This window comes from Hyla sarda, chromosome 5 (assembly GCF_029499605.1).
Source record: "Hyla sarda isolate aHylSar1 chromosome 5, aHylSar1.hap1, whole genome shotgun sequence".
Taxonomy (NCBI): Eukaryota; Metazoa; Chordata; class Amphibia; order Anura; family Hylidae; genus Hyla; species Hyla sarda.
This window is the reverse complement of record NC_079193.1, coordinates 161,924,392-161,945,346: the sequence shown is the minus strand read 5'-3', so window position 1 is coordinate 161,945,346 and position 20,955 is coordinate 161,924,392. Positions and strand designations below refer to the sequence as shown.

Here is a 20,955-nt window from a genome sequence, read left to right as displayed (position 1 = left end):
TTCCAAAGATCTGTCAAACGCCAGTGAGGTGTAAATACTCACTGCACCCCTTATTAAATTCTGTGAGGGGTGTAGTTTCCAAAATGGTGTCACATGTGGGGCGTCCACTGTTCTGGCACCACGGGGGTCTTTGTAAATGCACATGGCCCCCGACTTCCATTCCACACAAATTCTCTTTTAAAAAGCTCAATGGTGCTCCTTCTCTTCTGAGCCCTGTAGTTCACCAGCAGAGCCCTTGACGTCCACACATGGGGTATTTCCATACTCAGAAGAAATGGGGTTACAAATACTGGGGGTCGTTTTCTCCTATTACCCCTTGTAAAAATGTAAAATTTGGGGGGAAAAATGCATTTTAATGAAAAAAATTTTTTTTTTCATTTACACATCCAACTTTCACAAAAAGTCATCAAGCACCTGTGGGGTGTTAAGGCTCAATGTACCCCTTGTTACATTCCTTGAGGGGTGTAGTGTCCAACATAGTATACCATGTGTTTATTTTTTTTTTTGCTGTTCTGGCACCATAGGGGCACACTAAATGCGACATGCCCCCCAAAAACAATTTCAGCAAAATTTGCTTTCCAAAAGCTAAATGTGACTCCTTCTCTTCTGCGCATTGTAGTGCGCCCGCAGTGCACTTGATGTCAACACATGGGGTATTTCCATACTCAGAAGAGTTGGGGTTACACATTTTGGGGGGCATTTTCTCCCATTACCCTTTGTAAAAATTGTAAATTTGGAGAGAAAAATGCACTTTTGTGAAAAAGAAATTTTTTTCATTTACACATCCGACTTTAACGAAAAGTTGTCAAACACCTGTGGGGTGTTCAGGCTCACTGGACATCTTGTTACGTGCCTTGAGGGGTGTAGTTTCCAAAATGGAATGCCATGTGGGGTTTTCTGCTTTTCTGGCACCATAAATGTGACATGCCCCCCAAAAACCAGTTCAGAAAAATAAAATCTTACAAAAATCCCATTGTCGCTCCTTCCCTTCATACACATATGAGGTATCTCCTTACTCGAGAGAAATTGAGTTACAAATTTTGGGGGGCTTTTTCTCCTATTACCCCTTGTAAAAATTCAAAAACTGGGTCTACAAGAACATGCGAATGTAAAAAATGAAGATTTTGAATTTTCTGCTTCACTTTGCTGCTATTCCTGTGAAACAAACTCTCTGAGTGAATTTATTTAGAATGTCTATTTTCCTTACTGCAGAGAGCTTCAAAGTTAGAAAAATGCTAAATTTAAAAATTTTTCATCAAATTTGGGAATTTTTCACCAAGAAATGATTCAAGTATCAGCGAAAATTTACCACTAACATAAAGTAGAATATGTCACGAAAAAACTGTCTCAGAATCAGAATGAAAAGTAAAAGTATCCCAGAGTTATTAATGTTTAAAGTGACAGTGGTCAGATGTGCAAATAATGGCCGGGTCCTTAAGGTGAAAATGGGCTGGGTTCTTTAAGGGGTACTACGCCCCTAGACATCATATCCCCTATCCAAAGGATAGGGGATAAGATGTTAGATCACCGTGGTCCCGCTGCTGGGGACCCCCGGGATTTTCACTGCGCTATCATTACTGCACAGAGCGAGTTCGCTCTGTGCGTAATGACGGGCGATACAGGGGACGGAGCAGCAAGACGTCATGGCTCCACCCCTCGTGACATCACGGCCCGTCCCCTTAATGCAAGTGTATGGTAGGAGGCGTGACGACCACCACGCCCCCTCCCATAGACTTGTATTGAGGGGGGTGGTCCGTGACATCACGAGGGGCGGAGCCGTGACGTAACGATGCTCCGGCCCCTGTATTGCCCGTCATTACGTGCAGAGCGAACTCGCTCTGCGCAGTAATGATAGCGGGGTGCTGCAGCAGCGATCCCCGTGGTCCCCAGCAGCGGGAACGCGGCGATCTGACATCTTATCCGCTATCCTTTGGGTGACTGTTTTGTTGGGTGACTGGTACTAAACCACCTGTATAGATATGGAAAATTATTGCAACCCGCCTTTCATTCCATAAGAATGCAGGCCCAAAAACATACTTTACTAAAGTCCCTAGCAGCTAAGGTCTGCTACGGATTCAGCTATTTCTGGATTCCTCATATCTTACCCAGCTTTCCCTGGATGAGATATGCTTGTCCACCATTCAAAGTTTCTATATCATTTATGTTGAATGTCTCCTCTGTGCTTTAGTACTATCCCACCTGAGCTGTATAGGGGCTATGTCTCCTCAGTTTATAGTATGGGCAGAGCCAGCTCTGCCTATAGGCAAAATAGGCAGCCGCCTAGAGCACACGCTTGATGGGGCACCACTCTGCCCGCAGCAATAAGGTTAGCCAGCATCTGAAACGCCCACCCATCAAGCAAAACGCCATAACCGCAGTAGTAAGGTCATTATATGAGGAGGAGGTTTGTTACAGTGTGTCACCCCAGTTGTAAGGCAGGGTGTGTCAAAGGGATTAGCTGATGGGTGAGGTCAAGGGGCGGCAAAATTAGCTTTCGCCTAGGGTGGCAAATATCCTTTCACCGGGCCTGAGTATGGGATTAAATTTGCCGCCTCCTAGAAGGCATAAGGTGGCCTTCATCTTCACCTCTGTGCTGATCTGTTCTCTAAATATGGCGCAGTGATAACTGTATATGAGATTTACCTTTACCTGTTGTTTTGCTAAATTCTTTTGACCCTCTCAATGCTCAGGCCTGAAAGGTCCTTAATGACTGGCTGAATTTTTCCATTTCAGCAGCCAAAACTTTTTTTTTCATTAACATTGTTGCATATGAAGTCTATAATGATTTGTTTGTAAGTTTCTTCTCCGCTATCTCATCAGCACCAAGCTCTAAGGACCGTATATGAAAGTCAATGGGACAGAGGGGAGTTGTGCATTGTAACTAGGGATCTCTATGCCATCTTTGTTTCCCTTATTGATGAAGACATGCAAAATGTATACATCAGTCATATGTTATTATAATTATGGCAGTAAAATGACATAAACATTACACTAAGAGGTCTTGTTTTATGCAGCAGAAATGATTACTACTTCAGATTGTTACTTTTGGTTAAATACCTAATATGTGTAGTTTTTTTTTATTTTATGTATTTTTTGGACATTACATAGCTTCTTGTGCTATCATTCTTAGCAATAGTCATCTGGCAGCCTGATTTACACAGAAGTGGATATGTTTGGTTTTTATTCAGTCACATAAGGAATTGCAAAGTAGGTGTTACAAAAGTATCATTGTACAAAGACATTGGATACAAACAGTACAGTTAGAATAACAACTACATTATAACCCACTTTACTTAAATCATGCAATTCTTTGCTATTATATGCTGTGTCTGTGCCCACAAACTCTTGTTTATTGATATTTCTTTCTATCCATCCTAGATAACATCAAACGAGAAGCATTTAGACAGTATGAAGAAGGATGGGGATCTTCTTATCCACGCTCTTGAGAGACTCACTCAGGATTCCAGGTGAGTTCCCCGAGGCTAACAGGAATTTCCACGCCTTAAAGAAGCTGCTCTATTTTACACACTAAGTAGATTTGGAATTGGTTTCATTGTGCCAGTATTTAGACTTCACAGATATTTAACAATTTTTGTTTTTGAAAAATAAAGTTTTTATGATTGAATGGACAGTATTACTTCTCAGGCATGATAAATATCTTGGAGGGATTTGTTGGATGGTACTGTCAGGCAACAGATAAGACCGGATATCAGAATATCACAAGGTAATGCAAGTCCTTGAGTTGTCCTTTTCTTTCACATTGTTAAGGATACTAGTCAGACATTTTTGTATTGTAGATAGGGAACAATGGGTTGAAACTTGGTTTAATTTGAAATCTGGCTTTGAGAACTATTTTCAAATGCACTGTAAGTGACTTCTGTCTCTCATCTATTGGATTGGCTTAAAAGGGTGCCCTCAATTGTTTTATAAAGAAAACCCTTAGTACAATCACCTCTCCTTCTTAATTTTACTACTACCCCCGACCTACGATGGCCCCGACATATGATCATTTCAACATACGATGGCCTCTCAGAGGCAGCATCAACATACGATGCTTTTGTATGTCGGGGCCATTGCATAAACGGCTATCCAGCAGCGCAGACTGCTTCAGCTGTTGCCGGATAGCCGTTTATATTGCCCCGTGTGGTGCGCTGGCGATCACTTACCTGTCCTCGGGGCTCCGGCGCATCCTCTTCAGGATCCCCTGCATCGTCGGCGCTCTCCATCGTCGTCATCACGTCGCTGCGCGCGCCGTCCCGTCATCCAATAGGAGCGGCGTGCGTAGCGACGTGATGGCGGCGACGGAGAGCGAGGATGCCGGGGAAGCAGAGGCCTTTCTGGAGCGTCAAGGACACCCGGGGACGTGGCGACAGCGATGGAGGGCGACATCCAGGGTAGCGGTGACGAGCGGTGATGGTCCGGAGCGGTGGGGACACGTGAGTCTAACCTCCAATACCAGTGGTCTTCAACCTGCGGACCTCCAGATGTTGCAAAACTACAACTCCCAGCATGCCCGGACAGCAGTTGGCTGTCCGGGCATGCTGGGTGTTGTAGTTTTGCAACATCTGGAGATCCGCAGGTTGTAGACCACTGTCCTATACTTTACATTGCACGGATCCCTCAACATACGATGGTCCATTTGGAACGGATTACCATCGTATGTTGAGGGACCACTGTACTACTACTACTACTACTTTTTGTACCAGCCTAAAAAATAACATTTCACTGGAAGAACAATGACAGATATCTGGAGCAGTGACAAGACCATGTCCCAGGTGCAGGCTGATGACAATCCCTTCTTGGGGCTATACTCTTGGTGTTTTATTTTTCTCTTCGACCATAACCGTCATCCGTGTATAAACAGGCTTTCATTTACCAGAATTCTGGTTTTCACTTATGTATTTTAAACTTTTCATGCGTCTCACTACAGAACAGGGTGTCAATTTAGACCTGTCTAATTCTTAGTTTCCTAACAGAAGAGGTCAGGCTGCCCCTGTACACGGTATGATGACTACACACATAAGACAAAGGGTACAGAAGAATTGGGCATTTTGGATTTTCTTCCTATGGAAGAAGAAGCCACTGTTAGAGGGATCTGGTAGTGGCTTGTCTCTTCCTCCTACTACTGAAAACATATGGAAGGAAGGATATGCAAAGCAGTTCTCCTACCTATATCTCTGTCTATAAGTCTCTACATGTCCTTATTGCACTCTCCTCAAGGACAGACATTACCCCTTTTGTCTGCAAAAACATAAGTTTGGCCGAATTCCGTTCACTTAACATCTTACAACTGGCCAGTGCTGCAAATACAGCAGCTGCAAAACTGCAACACAAGCAGCCTGTATGAGCCCAGCCTAACCTTCAGTGTGCACACAGTAATGTATGCCGTCCGATGGTTCAGATCTTACAGCCATTACTGAATATAATCCAGTCGGTGGGGCCTGTGCCTGACATATGGTAGAACAGCCATAAGTCCTCACAACTCTTATTACAAGTTTGAATAATCTCTTTGTCTCCTCTTTTGATTTGTGTCTCAACCTCCAATCCATACTACAAGCTTCTCATGTTGCCTGTCCTCCTCCCCTATCCACCCGTTGCCTGTATGGCTCAGCCCCCCCTCCCCCCACCTTGCCACTTTGCTTTGATCTGTACTGTGGTGTGGGAGGCAGCAGAATTACACAACTTATTTATTTTCTCTTCACTTTGACTCACATAGTGGCCTTTTGTTCGCTGATAGCCCAGAGATACAGGATTCTGTGCAGAGAATAGTTTTTCCAGTTTGATACAGAGAAGAGGAAAGTAAGATAATTTACAATGCCTACAAACTCTGGTTTGTAACATATTTCTACACGTCATCAATTCTAGCCAGTACATATAAAAGAAAGGTGCCGTGTCACATGTTTAATAGTGCAGTTCTTTTGCTGTTCTAGGATCTTATAAAGTGGATTCTTAATAATGAATAAATAAATAACTATAAATTTGACCCGAACATATAATGACAATTGTGATCAGAGATAAAGTTCAGCTTTCAGGGCAAAGGTTTAAGCAGAATTTATCATTCCCTGGGGCACAGAGTAGCAAAATGACACTATTTTTGGTGAGATTGCGCATTTTCTCACCCTGCGATGGCCAAAGAGTGATAAATTCCCCCCCCCCCTTAGTTTATGTGCCTCTCCACCACAAAATAATACACATATAATGTAATTTGTAATAATACAAATTGTGACATGTTGACATGCCTACCTAGCTATGCAGTCCAGTGGCTCAATCGTCACTTAGGCTGGGTTCACACCACATTTTTCCAATACAGTTCCCGTATCAGGTTTTTGATAAAAAAAACTGAATCCTCAAAACCTGACTAAACTGTATCAAAACGTGTGTACAAATTTTTATCCGTATACGGTTTGAAAAATGATGTCCGGTTGTATCCGTTTTTTTTAAAGAAAAAATACACTTTTAACTTTTCACTCCATTATGAATAAAGTTTCACTTGTTTGATTGAAATTCCAAGAAAAGTCTAACACCGTATGGTGAAAACCATATGGAACTGTACGCATACACGGTCCTGTACGGTTCCCATTGACTCCCATGTTAAAAAAAAAAACGTATATGGTTTAATACGGTTTTTCACCTGGACCAAAGACCGTGGTAGGTTTTCTGTCTGGAAAAAAAAAAAAGTAAAAAACCGTATGGTTTGAAAAACGGAGACAACCGTATACATTATGGTGCATACAGTTTTGAATGGGAAGTCTATGGGCACGGTTTTCTGTACGGTTGCATACGTTTTTTTAATGAAACCGTATGCCGAAACTGTATAACGAAATCGTGGTGTGAACCCACCCTTAGCCCTGGTACTGCCACTACTAAATGGCAGCTTGCTCTATGCAAAGTCTGCTTCCACATAGTATGTAACACCAGGTACAGTTGTTTCAGTCCTTGCTAGTGAAGATAAATGATACATTTAGGATTAAAGGGGTAGTCCAGTGGTGAAAAACTTATCCTTAGGATAGGGGATAAGTTTGAGATCGCGGGGGGTCCGACCGCTGGGGCCCCCTGCGATCTCTCTGTACGGGGGCCAGGCTCTCCGGCCAGATAGCGGGTGTCGACCTCCACACGAAGCGGCGGCCGACACGCCCCCTCAATACATCTCTATGGCAGAGCCGGAGATTGCCGAAGGCAGCGCTTCAGCTCTGCCTTAGAGTTGTATTGAGGGGGCGTGTCAGCCACCGCTTCGTGCGGCGGTCGACACGCCCCCTTCCCGCGGGCTGTCTGGGCTCCGTACAGGAGAACGCAGGGGGCCCCAGCGGTCGGACCCCCCGCGATCTCAAACTTATCCCCTATCCTTAGGATAGGGGATAAGTTGTTCACCACTGGGTTCACCACTGGACTACACCTTTAAGGATCTCTTGAGGTAACACTGACCAACACTACATTTATTGTCACTTACAATTGAAGTCATAAGTTTTCATATACTTGCGTTGATGTCATTAAAACTCCTCCACATAATCCATGTTAACAAACTATAGTTTTAGCAATCTGTTTAGAAAATCTACTACTGTACTACGTTACATCTACTGTCTACAAACAGATCATTTAATTGCTAATTCAATTTGTCCGAATTCCAGTGGGTCAGAAGTTTACTATACCAAGCTGCCTTTATCTACTTAAGATGTGCGGGAGCAGACAAGGGGTAACCTGGCAGGGTTATCCAGATGTCTTGGAAAAGATCTGACTTTATGGCTGGAGCGGCGCGCCCTGCCAGGTTACCCCTTGTCTGCTCCAGCACATCTGCAACTCCACCACTCGCATAGCAGGACCGACGGCCGACTGCCTCCCGACTCTACATACCTAAAGTGCAAATCAGTGTTGTGCCTACCGGCACAACACTTTAATTTGAGCATATAAAAGTTCATTTCCATACAGTGCCCAAACTTTTGTGTCTTAATATAGTGTCTTTACCTGTGTGTGACGGTTTTCTCACAATTCTTATGTGATTTTCACCCCAATATTTTTTAACAGCATACAAAATGACTGCTGTCTCGCATTTTTCCCAGCTTGCAATGCAGTCGAGACCTGACTCACTAGTCAGCTGATGACAGGGAGCCTGTCTGCTTCAATGAGTGGAGAGAGAAATCTGCAACTAATGCAACAGCTGTAGGCATCCTGATTGAAGACCACAGGTCTGCAGCTCAATTATGCTTCAATGGGTGGGGTAGCTGATGTGTGGAAGGAGGAAAATGGTATCATGGGATTTGTAGTCAAACAAGAAAACTGAAAACAGGAAATACAAGTTCACAGAAAGCTAGCCACAGTGTTATGGTAATCTCACAGCATAGCCATTTAGCCCAAGACAAGCGCAGATCCTTCCTAAGCATGTCCACTACTGTCTGCCAGGTACGTACTAAAATTACCTTATGCTGGATAACCCCTTTAAGGTCTATCCATAGATTTTCAATTATGTTGAGGTCAGGAGATTGTGAAGGCCACGGCAAAACCTTCAGTTTACGCCTCTTGATGTAATCCCCCATGGATTTCGAGGTTTGTTTAGGATCATTATCCATTTGTAGAAGCCATCCTCTCTTTAACTTTAACTTTTTCACAGATGGCATCAAGATAGCATCCAAAATTTGCTGAAATTTTATTGAATCCATTTTTCCTTCTACTCGTGAGATGTTCCCTCTGCCACTGGCTGCAATACAACCCCAAAGCATGATTGATCCACCCCCATTCTTAACAGTTGGACAGAGGTTCTTTTCATTAAATTCTGTTCCCCTCTCTTCTCCAACCGTACCATTGCTCATTCTGGCCAAAAAGTTGAATTTTAACCTCATTGGTACACAGAACTTGTTTCCAAAATGCATCAGGCTTGTCTATATGTTCATTTGCAAAGTTCAAACGCTGATTTTTGTGGTGAGGACGTAGAAGAGGTTTTCTTCTGATGACTCTTTCATGAGGACCATTTTTGTACAAGTATCTCTTTATAGTGGAATAGTGTACCACAACTCCAGTGTCTGCCAGATCTTTCTGGAGGGATTGTGCAGTCAAACATGGGTTTTGAATTGTTTTTCTCACAATCCTGCGAGCTGTTCTGTCTGATATTTTTCTTGGTCTTCCAGATCTTGCTTTAACTTCCACTGTTCCTGATGACTGCCATTTCTTAATTACATTCCGAACAGAGGATATTGACATCTAAAAATGTTTTGCTATCTTCTTATAGCCTTCTTCAGCTTTGTGAGTGTCAACTATTTTCAGTTTCAGATTTCTAGACAACTGCGTAGAAGAACCCATGGTGCTGATTGTTGGGGCAAGGTCAGATGAGTCTGGGAATTTATAACCTTAGAGATTGACATCACCTGATCTTCCCAGATGATGATTGAGAACAATCCATGACACTGGCAGGTCTCAGCTTTGCAAAGGGGGCAGTGCATGCTATAAATTCTGCAGGGTGCCAAACTTTTGCAAACGCCATTTTTTTGTTTTCTGTTATTTTGAAAGTGTAAATGATGGAAATAAAATCTAACTTTTGTTGACATATTATAAGAATGTGTAATCTGTAATTTGATGCCTTTTGGAGATTTTTCCATCTTTCCTTGGCTTCTTTATGCACATTAATAAAAATTTTTACCTGGGGTGCCCAAACTTTTGATCCCCACTGTATGATTTATGCTTACACCCTCGGAGTAATTGCACTATTGTAGTGCCGTCTCTGCTTTTTCTCTTTTCCCCATCTTTATCTACTTATGGACACAGCCTGTTTTGCCCTTGGTACAGAGCCAATTTTCACTTTTGCTTTTTTTTCCCCCTCCTCGCCGTTAAAATGACTTAACTCTTATATGTCTCCAGCCACAGAGTCAGATGAGAGCTTGTTTTTTGTGGGACCAATTGTTCTTTGTAATGACTCCTTTCATATTACCTTAAACATTCAGCGAAACAAAACAAGAATTATTTGTAGGGGGAATATGGAAAAACGCAGGAAATTTGCAACTTTTGGGTGGTTTGGTTTTTACCTAGTGCACTTTACGGTAAAACTGACATGTTACCTTTATTCTGTGGGTCAATATGATTACAACGATACCTATGTTTACATAGCTTATGTATTAGTTTGCTACTTACTTTTTTTTTAAGTTTGTGGAAATTTTTTTGTGCTGTAATCTGTAATTTTTATTGATACTATTTGGGTTTTGGTGGGAGGTTTTGATCTCTTTTTTATTATTATTATTTTTTTACTGATACATGATGTGACCAACAATCGGCAATTTAGCCTGGGGTTTTTTTCTCTTTCCATTTTTGCCATTTACCATAAGGGACCAATAATGTTATATTTTAATAAACCAGACAAGTCTACAATACCAAATATGTTCATGTGTGGTTTATTAGTATTATAATTATTATAATTTTTTTTATTCGAAAATTGTAAAGGGGATGATTTGAACCTTTATTAAGGTGGGGGCTTTTTTTTTTTAAAATATTTTTAACATTTCTTTTGCACTCTTTAAGTATCTCCTGGTAACTTTAATAAGCATTCATTAGATTGCTTATACTGATCATTTCTAAGTTTTTGCAGATTGTCAAGTGGCAGGCTTGGAGGCCTAGCGAAGGCCACAGGCTGCTATGGAAACTGATCAGCAGTCTGTAAAGGCACAGTAATTGTTATTGAATCCCTTTAAATGCTACAATTACTATTGATCAATGCATTTAAGAGGGAGGAAAGGGGTTATCCAGCAACATTTTTTATAATGTGTACTAATTAAAAAAAATTATCCTATTCTTACTCATCCTGGGGTCATTAAAAGTGTATGAAGTAGACTTTATACACTTTATACTCAAGCCCACTCCATACCTGGCGGCTTCTATCTGCTTTCAACTCTCTGCTACTGGCTATTTTAACAGTTTTGATGCTGCTCAGATTGGCTCTCTTCAACAAGATCGCGGGGAGACGATCTGTTGTCATGGCAGTCCAAAGACTTTTGAATGCCTACGTGCGTGCCGTGCAAGATCTGCTTCTACATACTGCGATAGGCAGACTGTACTAGCAGATCACAGATAAATCGGTTCAATGCATTGCAATACCAATGCGTATAATGGAAAAAGGGGGATTTAAAAATTGCCGAAACAACAAAAATTTGCCGATAATGACCCACCTCCCCTGCCCGCCCACAGCACAAGTTACAAACACTGCCAGTGCCAGAGGTGTAGCATGGGGGGTGCAGGGGGGCCGGCCGCACTGGGCGCAACATCTGGGGGGTGCGCTCTCCGGGATAGGAATACTTCTTTTTATGTGCCCGGGCCGGCTCCCGTGTGTGGCTGCAGGCAGGGGGCCGGCCAGAGCATATAAAAACTAATACTGTATACTAAAAACCAGGGGGCCTCCAGCTGTTGTGAAACTACAACTCCCAGCATGGCCGGACCGGCAAAGGCTGTCCGGGCATGCTGGGAGTTGTAGTTTCACAACAGCTGGAGGCCCCCTGGTTTTTAGTATACAGTATTAGTTTTTATATGCTCTGGTCAGCCCCCACCTGCAGCCACACACGGGAGCCGGCCCGGGCACATAAAAAGAAGTATTCCTATCCCGGACATCCTTGTGTCCCGAAAAATGTTTTCGGGACATAAGGATGTCCGCCGGTCACTCACCATTCCCCGGCGTCCTCCTGCGATCCTCCTTCGGTCCTTCGCTTCTCCGCCTTTATGGTTGTACGCACGGGACGTCACTGACGTCCCCTGCGTACAACCATAGAGACGCAGGAGGACCGCAGGATCGTCGCAGGAGAACGGCGCTTGCCGGGGCCTGGTAAGTGACCGGCGGCGTGTCATCTTCTTCAGTGTTCCGGTCACCGCTCCTCCGGTCCCGGCACCTACTGCTATGGTCCATAGGCCATAGCAGTAGATGTGACCCCGGGCCAGAGGAGCGGTGACCGGAACACTGTGGGGGCAGCAGTACAGACATACATCCTCCAGCCATACACTGTATATGGCTGGAAGCTGTATGTCTGTGGGGTGGGGGGAAGCTGCCTACTATTGTGGGGGAACTGTTGACCTAATGTGGGGGGGGAGCTGCCTACAAATGTGGGGGGAGCTGCCTAATATTGTTGGGGGGGAGCTGCCTAATATTGTGGGGGGGAGCTGCCTACAAATGTGGGGGGAGCTGCCTAATATTGTTGGGGGAGCTGCCTAATATTGTAGGGGAACTGCCTAATATTGTGGGGGGGAGCTGCCTAATATTGTTTGGGGGAGCTGCCTAATATTGTGGGGGGGGGGAGCTGCCTACAAATGTGGGGGGAGCTGCCTAATATTGGTGGGGGGAGCTGCCTAATATTGTGGGTAAACTATCTACTATTGTGGGGGAGCTGCCTACTATTGTGGGGGAGCTGCCTACTATTGTGGGGGAGCTGCCTACTATTGTGGGGGAGCTGCCGACTATTGTGGGGGAGCTGCCTACTAATGTGGGGGAACTCCCGACTTAATGTGGGGGAGCTGGCAATCTAATGTGGGGGAATCTAATCTAATGAGCAGAGCGCTGCATTTTACCAGAAGACGGGGAGAAGTCATTTTCGGTTTCGGTATTGGTTTCGGCCGGACATTTTTTTTTATTTCGGTTTCGTTTCGGTTCTGAAATTTCCATTTCGGTGCACCTCTAGTTTAAACCCTTAAGGACACAGCCCATTTTGACCTTAAGGACACAGCCAATTTTATTTTTGCATTTTAGTTTTTTCCTCCTCGTCTTCTAAAATCCTTAACTCTTTTATATTTCCATTCACAGACCCATATGATGGCTTGTTTTTTATGTAAACAGTTTTACTTTGTAATGAAATCACTCATTTTACTCTAAATTGTATGGTAAACCCAAAAACTAATTTTTTTGTGTAAGGAAGTTTAAACAGAAATCATAATTTTGCAAATTTGGGTGGGTGGGGGGGGGGTGTTGTTTTCACGATGTACACTTTACGGTAAAAATTACATGTTTTCTTTATTCTCTGCATCAATACAATTAAAATGATACCCATGGTTACATACATTTCTATTATTGTACTGCTTTTAACCCCTTAAGGACCTAGGGCGTATGGGTACGCCCTGGCTCCCTGGTACTTAACCCTTTGGGGACAGAGGGTTTTTCTGTCCTTGCTTTTTCGTTTTTTCCTCCTTACCTTTTAAAAATCATAACCCTTTAAATTTTGCACCTAAAAATCCATATGATGGCTTATTTTTGCGCCACCAATTCTACTTTGTAATGACATCAGTCATTTTACCCAAAAATCGACGGAGAAACGGGAAAAAATATCATTGTGCGACAAAATTGAAGAAAAAATTCCATTTTGTAAATTTTGGGGGCTTCCGTTTCTACGCAGTACATTTTTCGGTAAAAATTACACCTTATCTTTATTCTGTAGGTCCAAATGATTTTTAAGTTTTTAGCAGTACCATTTTTGCATTGATAGGACTTATTGATCATTTTATCATGATATAAAAAGGCGATATCCCATGTTTATTTTTATTTACATAGTTTTTTTTTTTTTTATGGGAAAAGGTTGGTTAATACAAACTTTTATTTGGGAAGGGGTTAAATGATCTTTATTCACTTTTTTTACTTTTTTTTTTTCGATGTTATAGCTCCCATAGGGGGCTATAACACTGCAAACACTGATCTTTTACATTGATCAATGGTTTCTCATAAGAAACCATTGATCAATGATTCTGCCACTTGACTGTTCATTCCTGGATCTCAGGCACTGAGCAGTCATTTGCCGATTGGACAGCGAGGAGGAAGGTAGGGGACCCTCCTGCTGTCCTACAGCTGTTCGGGATGCCACGATTTTGCCGCGGCGATCCCGAACAGCCACCTGAGCTAACCAGTATTCGTTTACTTTCACTTTAGGCGTGCCGTTCAACTTTGAATGCCGCGTCTAAAGGGTTAATAGCGCATGGCAACGCGATCAGTGCAGCAAACTATTAGCCATGGGTCCTGGCTATTGTTAGAGGCCGGGCCCGACCCGCTATAACGTTATAGAAAGGGAGTGGGCGAAGGACGTACAGGTACGCCCTCCATCCCCAACACCTGTACACCGGTGGGAATTCCGGTCCCCCTGCTCATGGGGGACCTGGGGGGGTCCTGAGATCGCCAATTCAGACCGGCCAAGACACCCATGATCTCCCTGAAGGGATAGGAGTAAGGTGGCAGGGGTGCCACCTCTCCTATCTCTGCTATTGGTTGGTCAGAAGCAACCGACCAATAGCAGATAGGGGGCAGAGGGGTTAAAGTTCGGGTCCCTCGCTCTGTCCACCCACGGTAATCTGGGCAGAACGGGGGAACTGTCCTGTGACCGACAGCAGCGGTGGAGGTCCCTTACCGGCGGTGATCGGTGGCAATAATGTGCGGCTCCCTGGTACAGACTGCGGAAGCTGGTGAGTAGTTGCCTAGTAACATCTGGAGGGCTACAATTTGGAGACCACTATACAGTGGTTTCTAAACTGTAGCCCTCCAGATGTTGCAAAACTACAACTTTCAGCATGCCCAGACAGCTGTTTGGGCATGCTGGGATTTATAGTTTTGAAACAGCTGGAGGGCCACAGTTTGGAGATCACTGTGCGGTGGTTTCTAAACCATGGCCCTCTAAATCTTTCAAAACTACAACTCCCAGCATGCACGAACAGCAAATGGCTGTCTCGCCATGCTGGGAGTTGTAGTTGCGTACCTCCAGCTGTTGTAAAACTACATCTCCCAGCATGCCCTTCGGCGATCAGTACATGCAGGGAGTTGTAGTTTTGCAACAGCTGGGGGCACACTGGTTGGAAAATACTGAGTTAGGTAACAGAACCTAACTGAAGGTTTTCCAACCAGTGTGCCTCCAGCTGTTGCAAAGTACAACTCCCAACATGCACGGTCTGTCAGTGCATGCTGGGAATTGTAGATATGTAACAGCTGGAGGTTTGCCCTAATGGTAATGTACAGGGTACATTCACATGGGCGGGTTTACAGTGAGTTTCCTGCTTCAAGTTTGAGCTCTGGCAAATTTTCCACCGCAGCGCAAACTCCTAGCGGGAAACTCACCGTCACCCCCTCACCTGTGGGAATGTACCCTAAAAACACTACACTAACACATAATAAAGGGTAAAACACTACATATACACCCCCTTACACTGTTCCCCCCCCCAATAAAAATAAAAAACGTATTGTACAGCAGTGTTTCAAAAACGGAGCCTCCAGCTGTTGCAAAACAACAACTCCCAACATTTCCGGACAGCCACTGACTGTTCAGGCATGCTGGAGGTTTAACAACAGCTGGAGGCACCCAGTTTGGGAATCACTGGCGTAGAATACCCCTATGTCTCACTTTGCAGCCCTGTCGTGTTTCAAGGAAACAGCTTAGGGCCACATATGGGGTATTTCCGTACTTGGGAGCAATTGCGTTACAAATTTTTGGGGGCTTTTTTCTCCTTTTACCCCTTATGGAAAGGAAAAGATGGGGTCTGCACCCTTCTGAGCCCTCTAGTGCACCCACAAAAAATGGGTGAACTTGGGTATGTCTTTTTTGGGGTGGGGGGGAGCGAGTTGCGGGGTTCGGGGTTGCGTGGTTTCGGGGAGCGGGGTTCGAGGGAGTGGGTTGCGCGACCGTAACAAAGATATTGGCCCACATTTATCATTGCAGTGCAAGTGAAGCATTTTTTTACACCTTTTTTTTTTTGTGTGCTGATAATGTGTAGGAGCACCAAATTTATTAAAAGGTAAAAGAGCTTTGATAAATTTTGTGCAGGTCCACATTTTCTGAAATTTCTGTCTACACATACACCAAAAAGCTACACCATGTCTGGGCTGGTGTAGTTTTAGAGACTTTTCAGTGGCTTTGCGCCTTTTTGTTGCTCCTTTTTACAAAAAGGTGCAATGATAAATCCCTGCCATATCATGTCTATTGCCAAAATCAGTGGATTGCAACTCAAAATCAGTGGATTGCAACTCAAAATCAGCAGAAATGTATAAACAAAAAGGGGCAAAAAAAGGCGCAAAAAACCCTGCTTGCCCCTTTTTTGCCCCTTTTTTGCCCCTTTTTTAGACACAAAAAAGTCTAATGACAATGATAATTGTGGGCTATTGTTTTCAACACAGGGTTCCTCCAGTTGTTTCACCACTACAACTCCCAGCATGCCCTGACAGCCAATAGATGTCAGGGCAAGCTGGGAATTGTAGTGGTGGAACAGCTGGAGGCACCCTGTATAGGTGAACTAAGGGCGGAAGTCGCCCCGCCCCCCCAGCAGGCATCAGTGACGTTGTGCCTGCTGGGGAAGTCTGCCTGGTAAATTAGCACACTACCAGGCAGACAAAAAGGCATTTCTAAGATTATTTAAAAAAAAAATTAAGGCAGAAAAGGGGTTAGGGATAGATGGGCAATAGGCAGGGACAGAAACTCTTTAAAATTGCCCTATTTTGACCATCTCTAAATTTCTTATTTTTGTGTATTCAGGAATTTGTGAGGGCACATTTTTTGCGCCATGATCTGTAGTTTGTTTTAGTACTACATTCGCATATATGTGAGTTTTTGATCACTTTTTATAAAAATAATTTGCAGTTTGATGTGACCAAAAAAATTTGTGACTTTTTCTTTTCTTTACATTTACGCCGTTCGCCACAGGGGATCATTAACATTATATTTTTATAGTTTGGATATTTACGCACGCGATGATACCAAATATGTTCATTATTTATCTTTTTTTACGATTTTTTTTGGATTAATATGGGAAAAAGGGGTGATTTAAAACTTTATTGGGGGAGGGGCTTTTTTACATTTTTCAACTTTTTTTAAAAACTTTTTTTACTTTATTTTTTTCACTTTTTATGTCCCCATAGAAGACTATTTATAGCAATATAGCAATAATCAAATTGCTAATACTGTTCAGTGCTATGCATAGGGCACATAGGTACCACATTGATCAAATGATAATATGCAAGTTTACAAACTATAGGGACAAGCAGCCATTATACTATTCAGAAATTAGCCTCATTCTGTAAACAGTGTCCTATATCTTCATGTCCTAAAAGGCTTGTTATCAAGGAAGAAGCCACAGTGCCAGATCCACCATAAAATCTCAGGTTACAGTTTGACCTGCACATTACGACACAGATCTTACTTTATAGAGAACTATCCGCTGGTCTGATGAAACAAAAATGCATCAGTTTTCCTCTAATGGCCATTGTAAGGCTGGGTTCACTCTACATTTGTCGTGTACTGGAACCGGATACGGCTGGGGGGAGCAAAAACCGTGCGCTCCCGTATCCCAGCTGGATCCGGCCCGAACACCATTCATTTCAATGAGCCAGCCGGAGTCAAATGCTGACTTCGGTCGGCTCATTTTTGCACCGTATATGGTTTTCTGACCGGACCTAAAGCCGTGGCATACCATATACCGTATACGGGGCAAAAATGAGCCGACCGGAGTCAGCGTTTGACTCCGGTCTGCTCATTGAAATGCATTACATACGGGCAGGGTCCGGCTGGGATACAGAGCGCCCGGTTTTCGATCTTGTTCCCGTATTGCCAAATCGTAGTGTGAACACCAGCCTTAAGCCAAGTTCACTCTGCGTAAAATGTGCAGAATGTCTGCACGAAAAACACGTGAAGACATTATGCACATTTAAAGAATCCGGTGGGCACTAGGACTGCTTGGAAATGCGCCATCTAATAAATATACATTTTGTGACTGCTCTCGCAATATGAAGCGTGCTCAGGGACTGAGCATGCCTCATACTTGGTTTGTCCTGGTTGCTATCAGTAACCAAGACCCACGAATAATGCCGTACATCACCAATGGTGCCGATGTCAGTCATTAACCCCTTAGATGCAGTGAAAGTTGATCATTGTGTCTACAACTGGAAAATTTACTCTGCGATAGCTGAGTAAGAGGAGCTGATCGGTACACCTGCCACAAAATTGCGGGGTCCCAATCAACTAAGAGGACAGCGAGAGGTCTCTTACCTTCCTCCTTGCCATCTAATCGGTGTTCCTATGCTGCAGAAATGGCAGGCCAGAGCAATGGAGCCACAATAACACTGACCAGTGCTATTCTATAGAGCATCATTATTCAGTAATAGTCCCCTATGAGGACAAAAAATAGTTTTAAAAAAAGGTGGTAAAGGTGAATTAACCCCTTCCCTAATAAAAGTTTTAATCACCCTCCTTTTCCCATTTTTTAAATAAAATAATGTAAATAATAACTGTAAACATGTGGCATCACCGTGTGCGTAAATGTCCAAACTATTAAAATATAACATTAATTTAATTGCATGGTTAATGTCATAAATGTAAAAAACAAAGTCCAGAATTGTGTATTTTTGGTCACCTATATACCAGAAAAAAGCGATTGAAAAGCCCCACAAATGACACTTTTTTTTTTTTTTTTTGTTTTACCATAGATTTGGTGGTAAAAGGAGTAATGTTATTATAAAGTACATGTGGTGGTGCAGTAGAGCCCTCATATATAGGTCTGTAGGTGGAAAATTAAAAGCGTTATGATTATTAGAAGGTGAGGAGGAAAAAACGACAGTACAAAATAAAAAATCCCTGTGTCCTTAAGAGGCTAATAGTTTTGACATTTCTGCATGCAGACATATTTAAAGCATGCCAGCATTACAGCATGTAAGCTTTTTTATTTTCTAAAATGGGAAAAGGAGATGAAGGCCCCATGAAGGCCTCTGTCTGCCATGTTAACTGATCGGCATCCCGTAATTGCATTGCGAAGGTGCCAGTCGGAGGTCTTACAGGATGGTCATCTGTCAGACAGCTCCCTAATTGCCACCAATCCATATTGATTATGGAATTTAGGGGGATAAATGGCAGGAATTAGCTGATGTTGGTTTTTAGTGGCGGGTGTCAGCTGCAAATAGCAGCTGGCACCTGCCGTGTATAGAGTGAGCTAAGCGACTATGGAGAAAGTGTATCTTATATATGCTCATATTATTAGAAGCAGTTACCAAAGAAGTTCTTAACACTGGAAAAAATTCACATCATTGTATCATTCACAACTTAAAATTTGAACATGGCCTCATATATGAATTTACTAATGTAAAGACCAGCAAAGATTCCTTAATCTTCCTTTTAGGTTTTTATTACTCAATCCAGGGAACCCTGCTGTATGTGTTAGCAGCCACAGCTCATATTGGGGTAAAGTTATCATTTTAGGCATTTCCAGTATCTCAAAATACTAGAGCTAGTTTAGCACCACTAATGTCATTTTTGCATTCAGCAGCCCCAAAATATCCCAAATACATACATCCCAAATATAAAAAAAAAAAAGAATTGCTGGGCTTTGTTATAGATATAAATTTGACATTAAGAAGGAATACATTAACTTTATTTTTCTGTTCATATTGCTTGAAACACTGGAGAAAAGAGAACTGTGCTATATTAAGGTGAATAGAAGCTGAGACATGAATAGCCATTATGCAAACATGACTTTGCTCAAGCATAATGATTCCCCACAGAGATAGTACAGAAGCCAATAAAGGAAGGCTAGATGTACACACAGAATTTTTATCCACTGGTTAAAAAAAAATCCAAATGACATGAATGATCTAAAATGGGTAGACTGAAGAGGAATCATTTTCTTCTGAATATTATGAGTGTTTGACAAATAGTATCTAACATTGTTACTTTCTAGAATTATAATGTTGCATGTAACAGTATGTATTACATTCCTATAAGACAATGGCATTCATTTCACACATTATAGAAGACATTACCCAACAGGCAGTTAGACCACTTTGTGCACTACATGTAACAACAGGACTGCCACTGTATAGAGGCTTTATATGTGCACAATAGGGATATCAAGCCTTCTGCCTTCCTGAATGGTAGGTGTGCGAGTGGATGTTCCATGCTTTGAGAGAAACGGTGACACTTGTCTTTTTAGTGGAGTCCTTGCTCCTTTGCATACCTTCTGTGGAGTTGTGTACTCAGTGTAGAGCCCCATTAACTTGGTGACTGTCAGATCAAAAAACTTTTTATATGTTGTTACTAATGAAAATTAAAGACCTTTTGTAATATGGTTGTTTAAATGTGGTTGAATATTTAATAAAGAAAACAACTCCTGAAAATCCCACCACCAGAGGTCCCCATACCTACTGGGACACTAACCAGTCCTGCAGCAGCTTGTCCATGAGTCATGGACAAGAGATAACTCATGGACAAGGCTGTATGAGCAGACACACCAATCACCTCCCACTATCACAAGGAAGTGACATGCCCCCTTCCCCTGAGAGGATTTCTAACACTGTGAGCTAATGAAAAGAGGGATTTTTATAATAAATATAGGTTATAGAGGCATAAAAATTAGATGTACATAGTCAGGATTAGCTACAGGTTAGTAACATGTTTTTGTTTTTTTGTGTGGATCTGACAGGTACTCTTTAAATGAGAAATCCAGCAAAAAATAAACGTACTCCCTTATCCTCGGGATAGGGGATAAGTAGCTGATCGCAGGTGGTCCCAGCAATCACCAGGACGGGACCCCATGCTCAGTGAGGAGCCTGCAGCACGTGCTCCATTCCTTGATATGGGAGTGCCGAAAAGACCCGAGTACAGCACTCGGGCATCATCAGCGCTCTCATAGAAATGAATGGAGCGTGTGCTGTTTACCTGTAGACAACACACTCCTCACTGAGAGAGCCGGGGTCCCATCCCGGAGTTCGTGGGGGTCCCAGCTGTTGAATCCCCCACGATCAGCTGCCTGTCCCCTATCCTGTGGATGGGGGATGTTTACTTTTGCAGGAGTTCTCCTTTAAAACCAAGACAAAGTCCCTACAGGAGACACTACAGGCGGGACTTGCTGAACTGGAAGCAAAAGTGTGAGACCCAGTCTTAAGAGAGTACACCAGCAATGCTTTCTGCATAAATTCTAAAGCATCACTGGTTTACTTGTAAATGGCTGGATGGGCTCACCTCTGTCCATGTCAGGAGTAGGAGCAAATCCCCA

The 20,955-nt window shown here is 43.0% G+C and overlaps 1 protein-coding gene across 8 annotated transcripts in view; it reads left to right on the top strand.

The window, feature by feature from the left end:
- Positions 1-20,955, top strand: part of ULK4 (unc-51 like kinase 4) — an 819,452-nt gene that overhangs the window by 770,730 nt on the left and 27,767 nt on the right. For all 8 annotated transcript variants that reach the window (XM_056520600.1, XM_056520601.1, XM_056520598.1 and 5 more), the window contains one exon: positions 3,379-3,467. In XM_056520600.1, coding sequence (XP_056376575.1) covers positions 3,379-3,446 — 68 coding nt within the window. In that variant the 3' untranslated portion in view covers positions 3,447-3,467. Of the gene's footprint in view, positions 1-3,378; positions 3,468-20,955 lie in introns of those variants that run through there.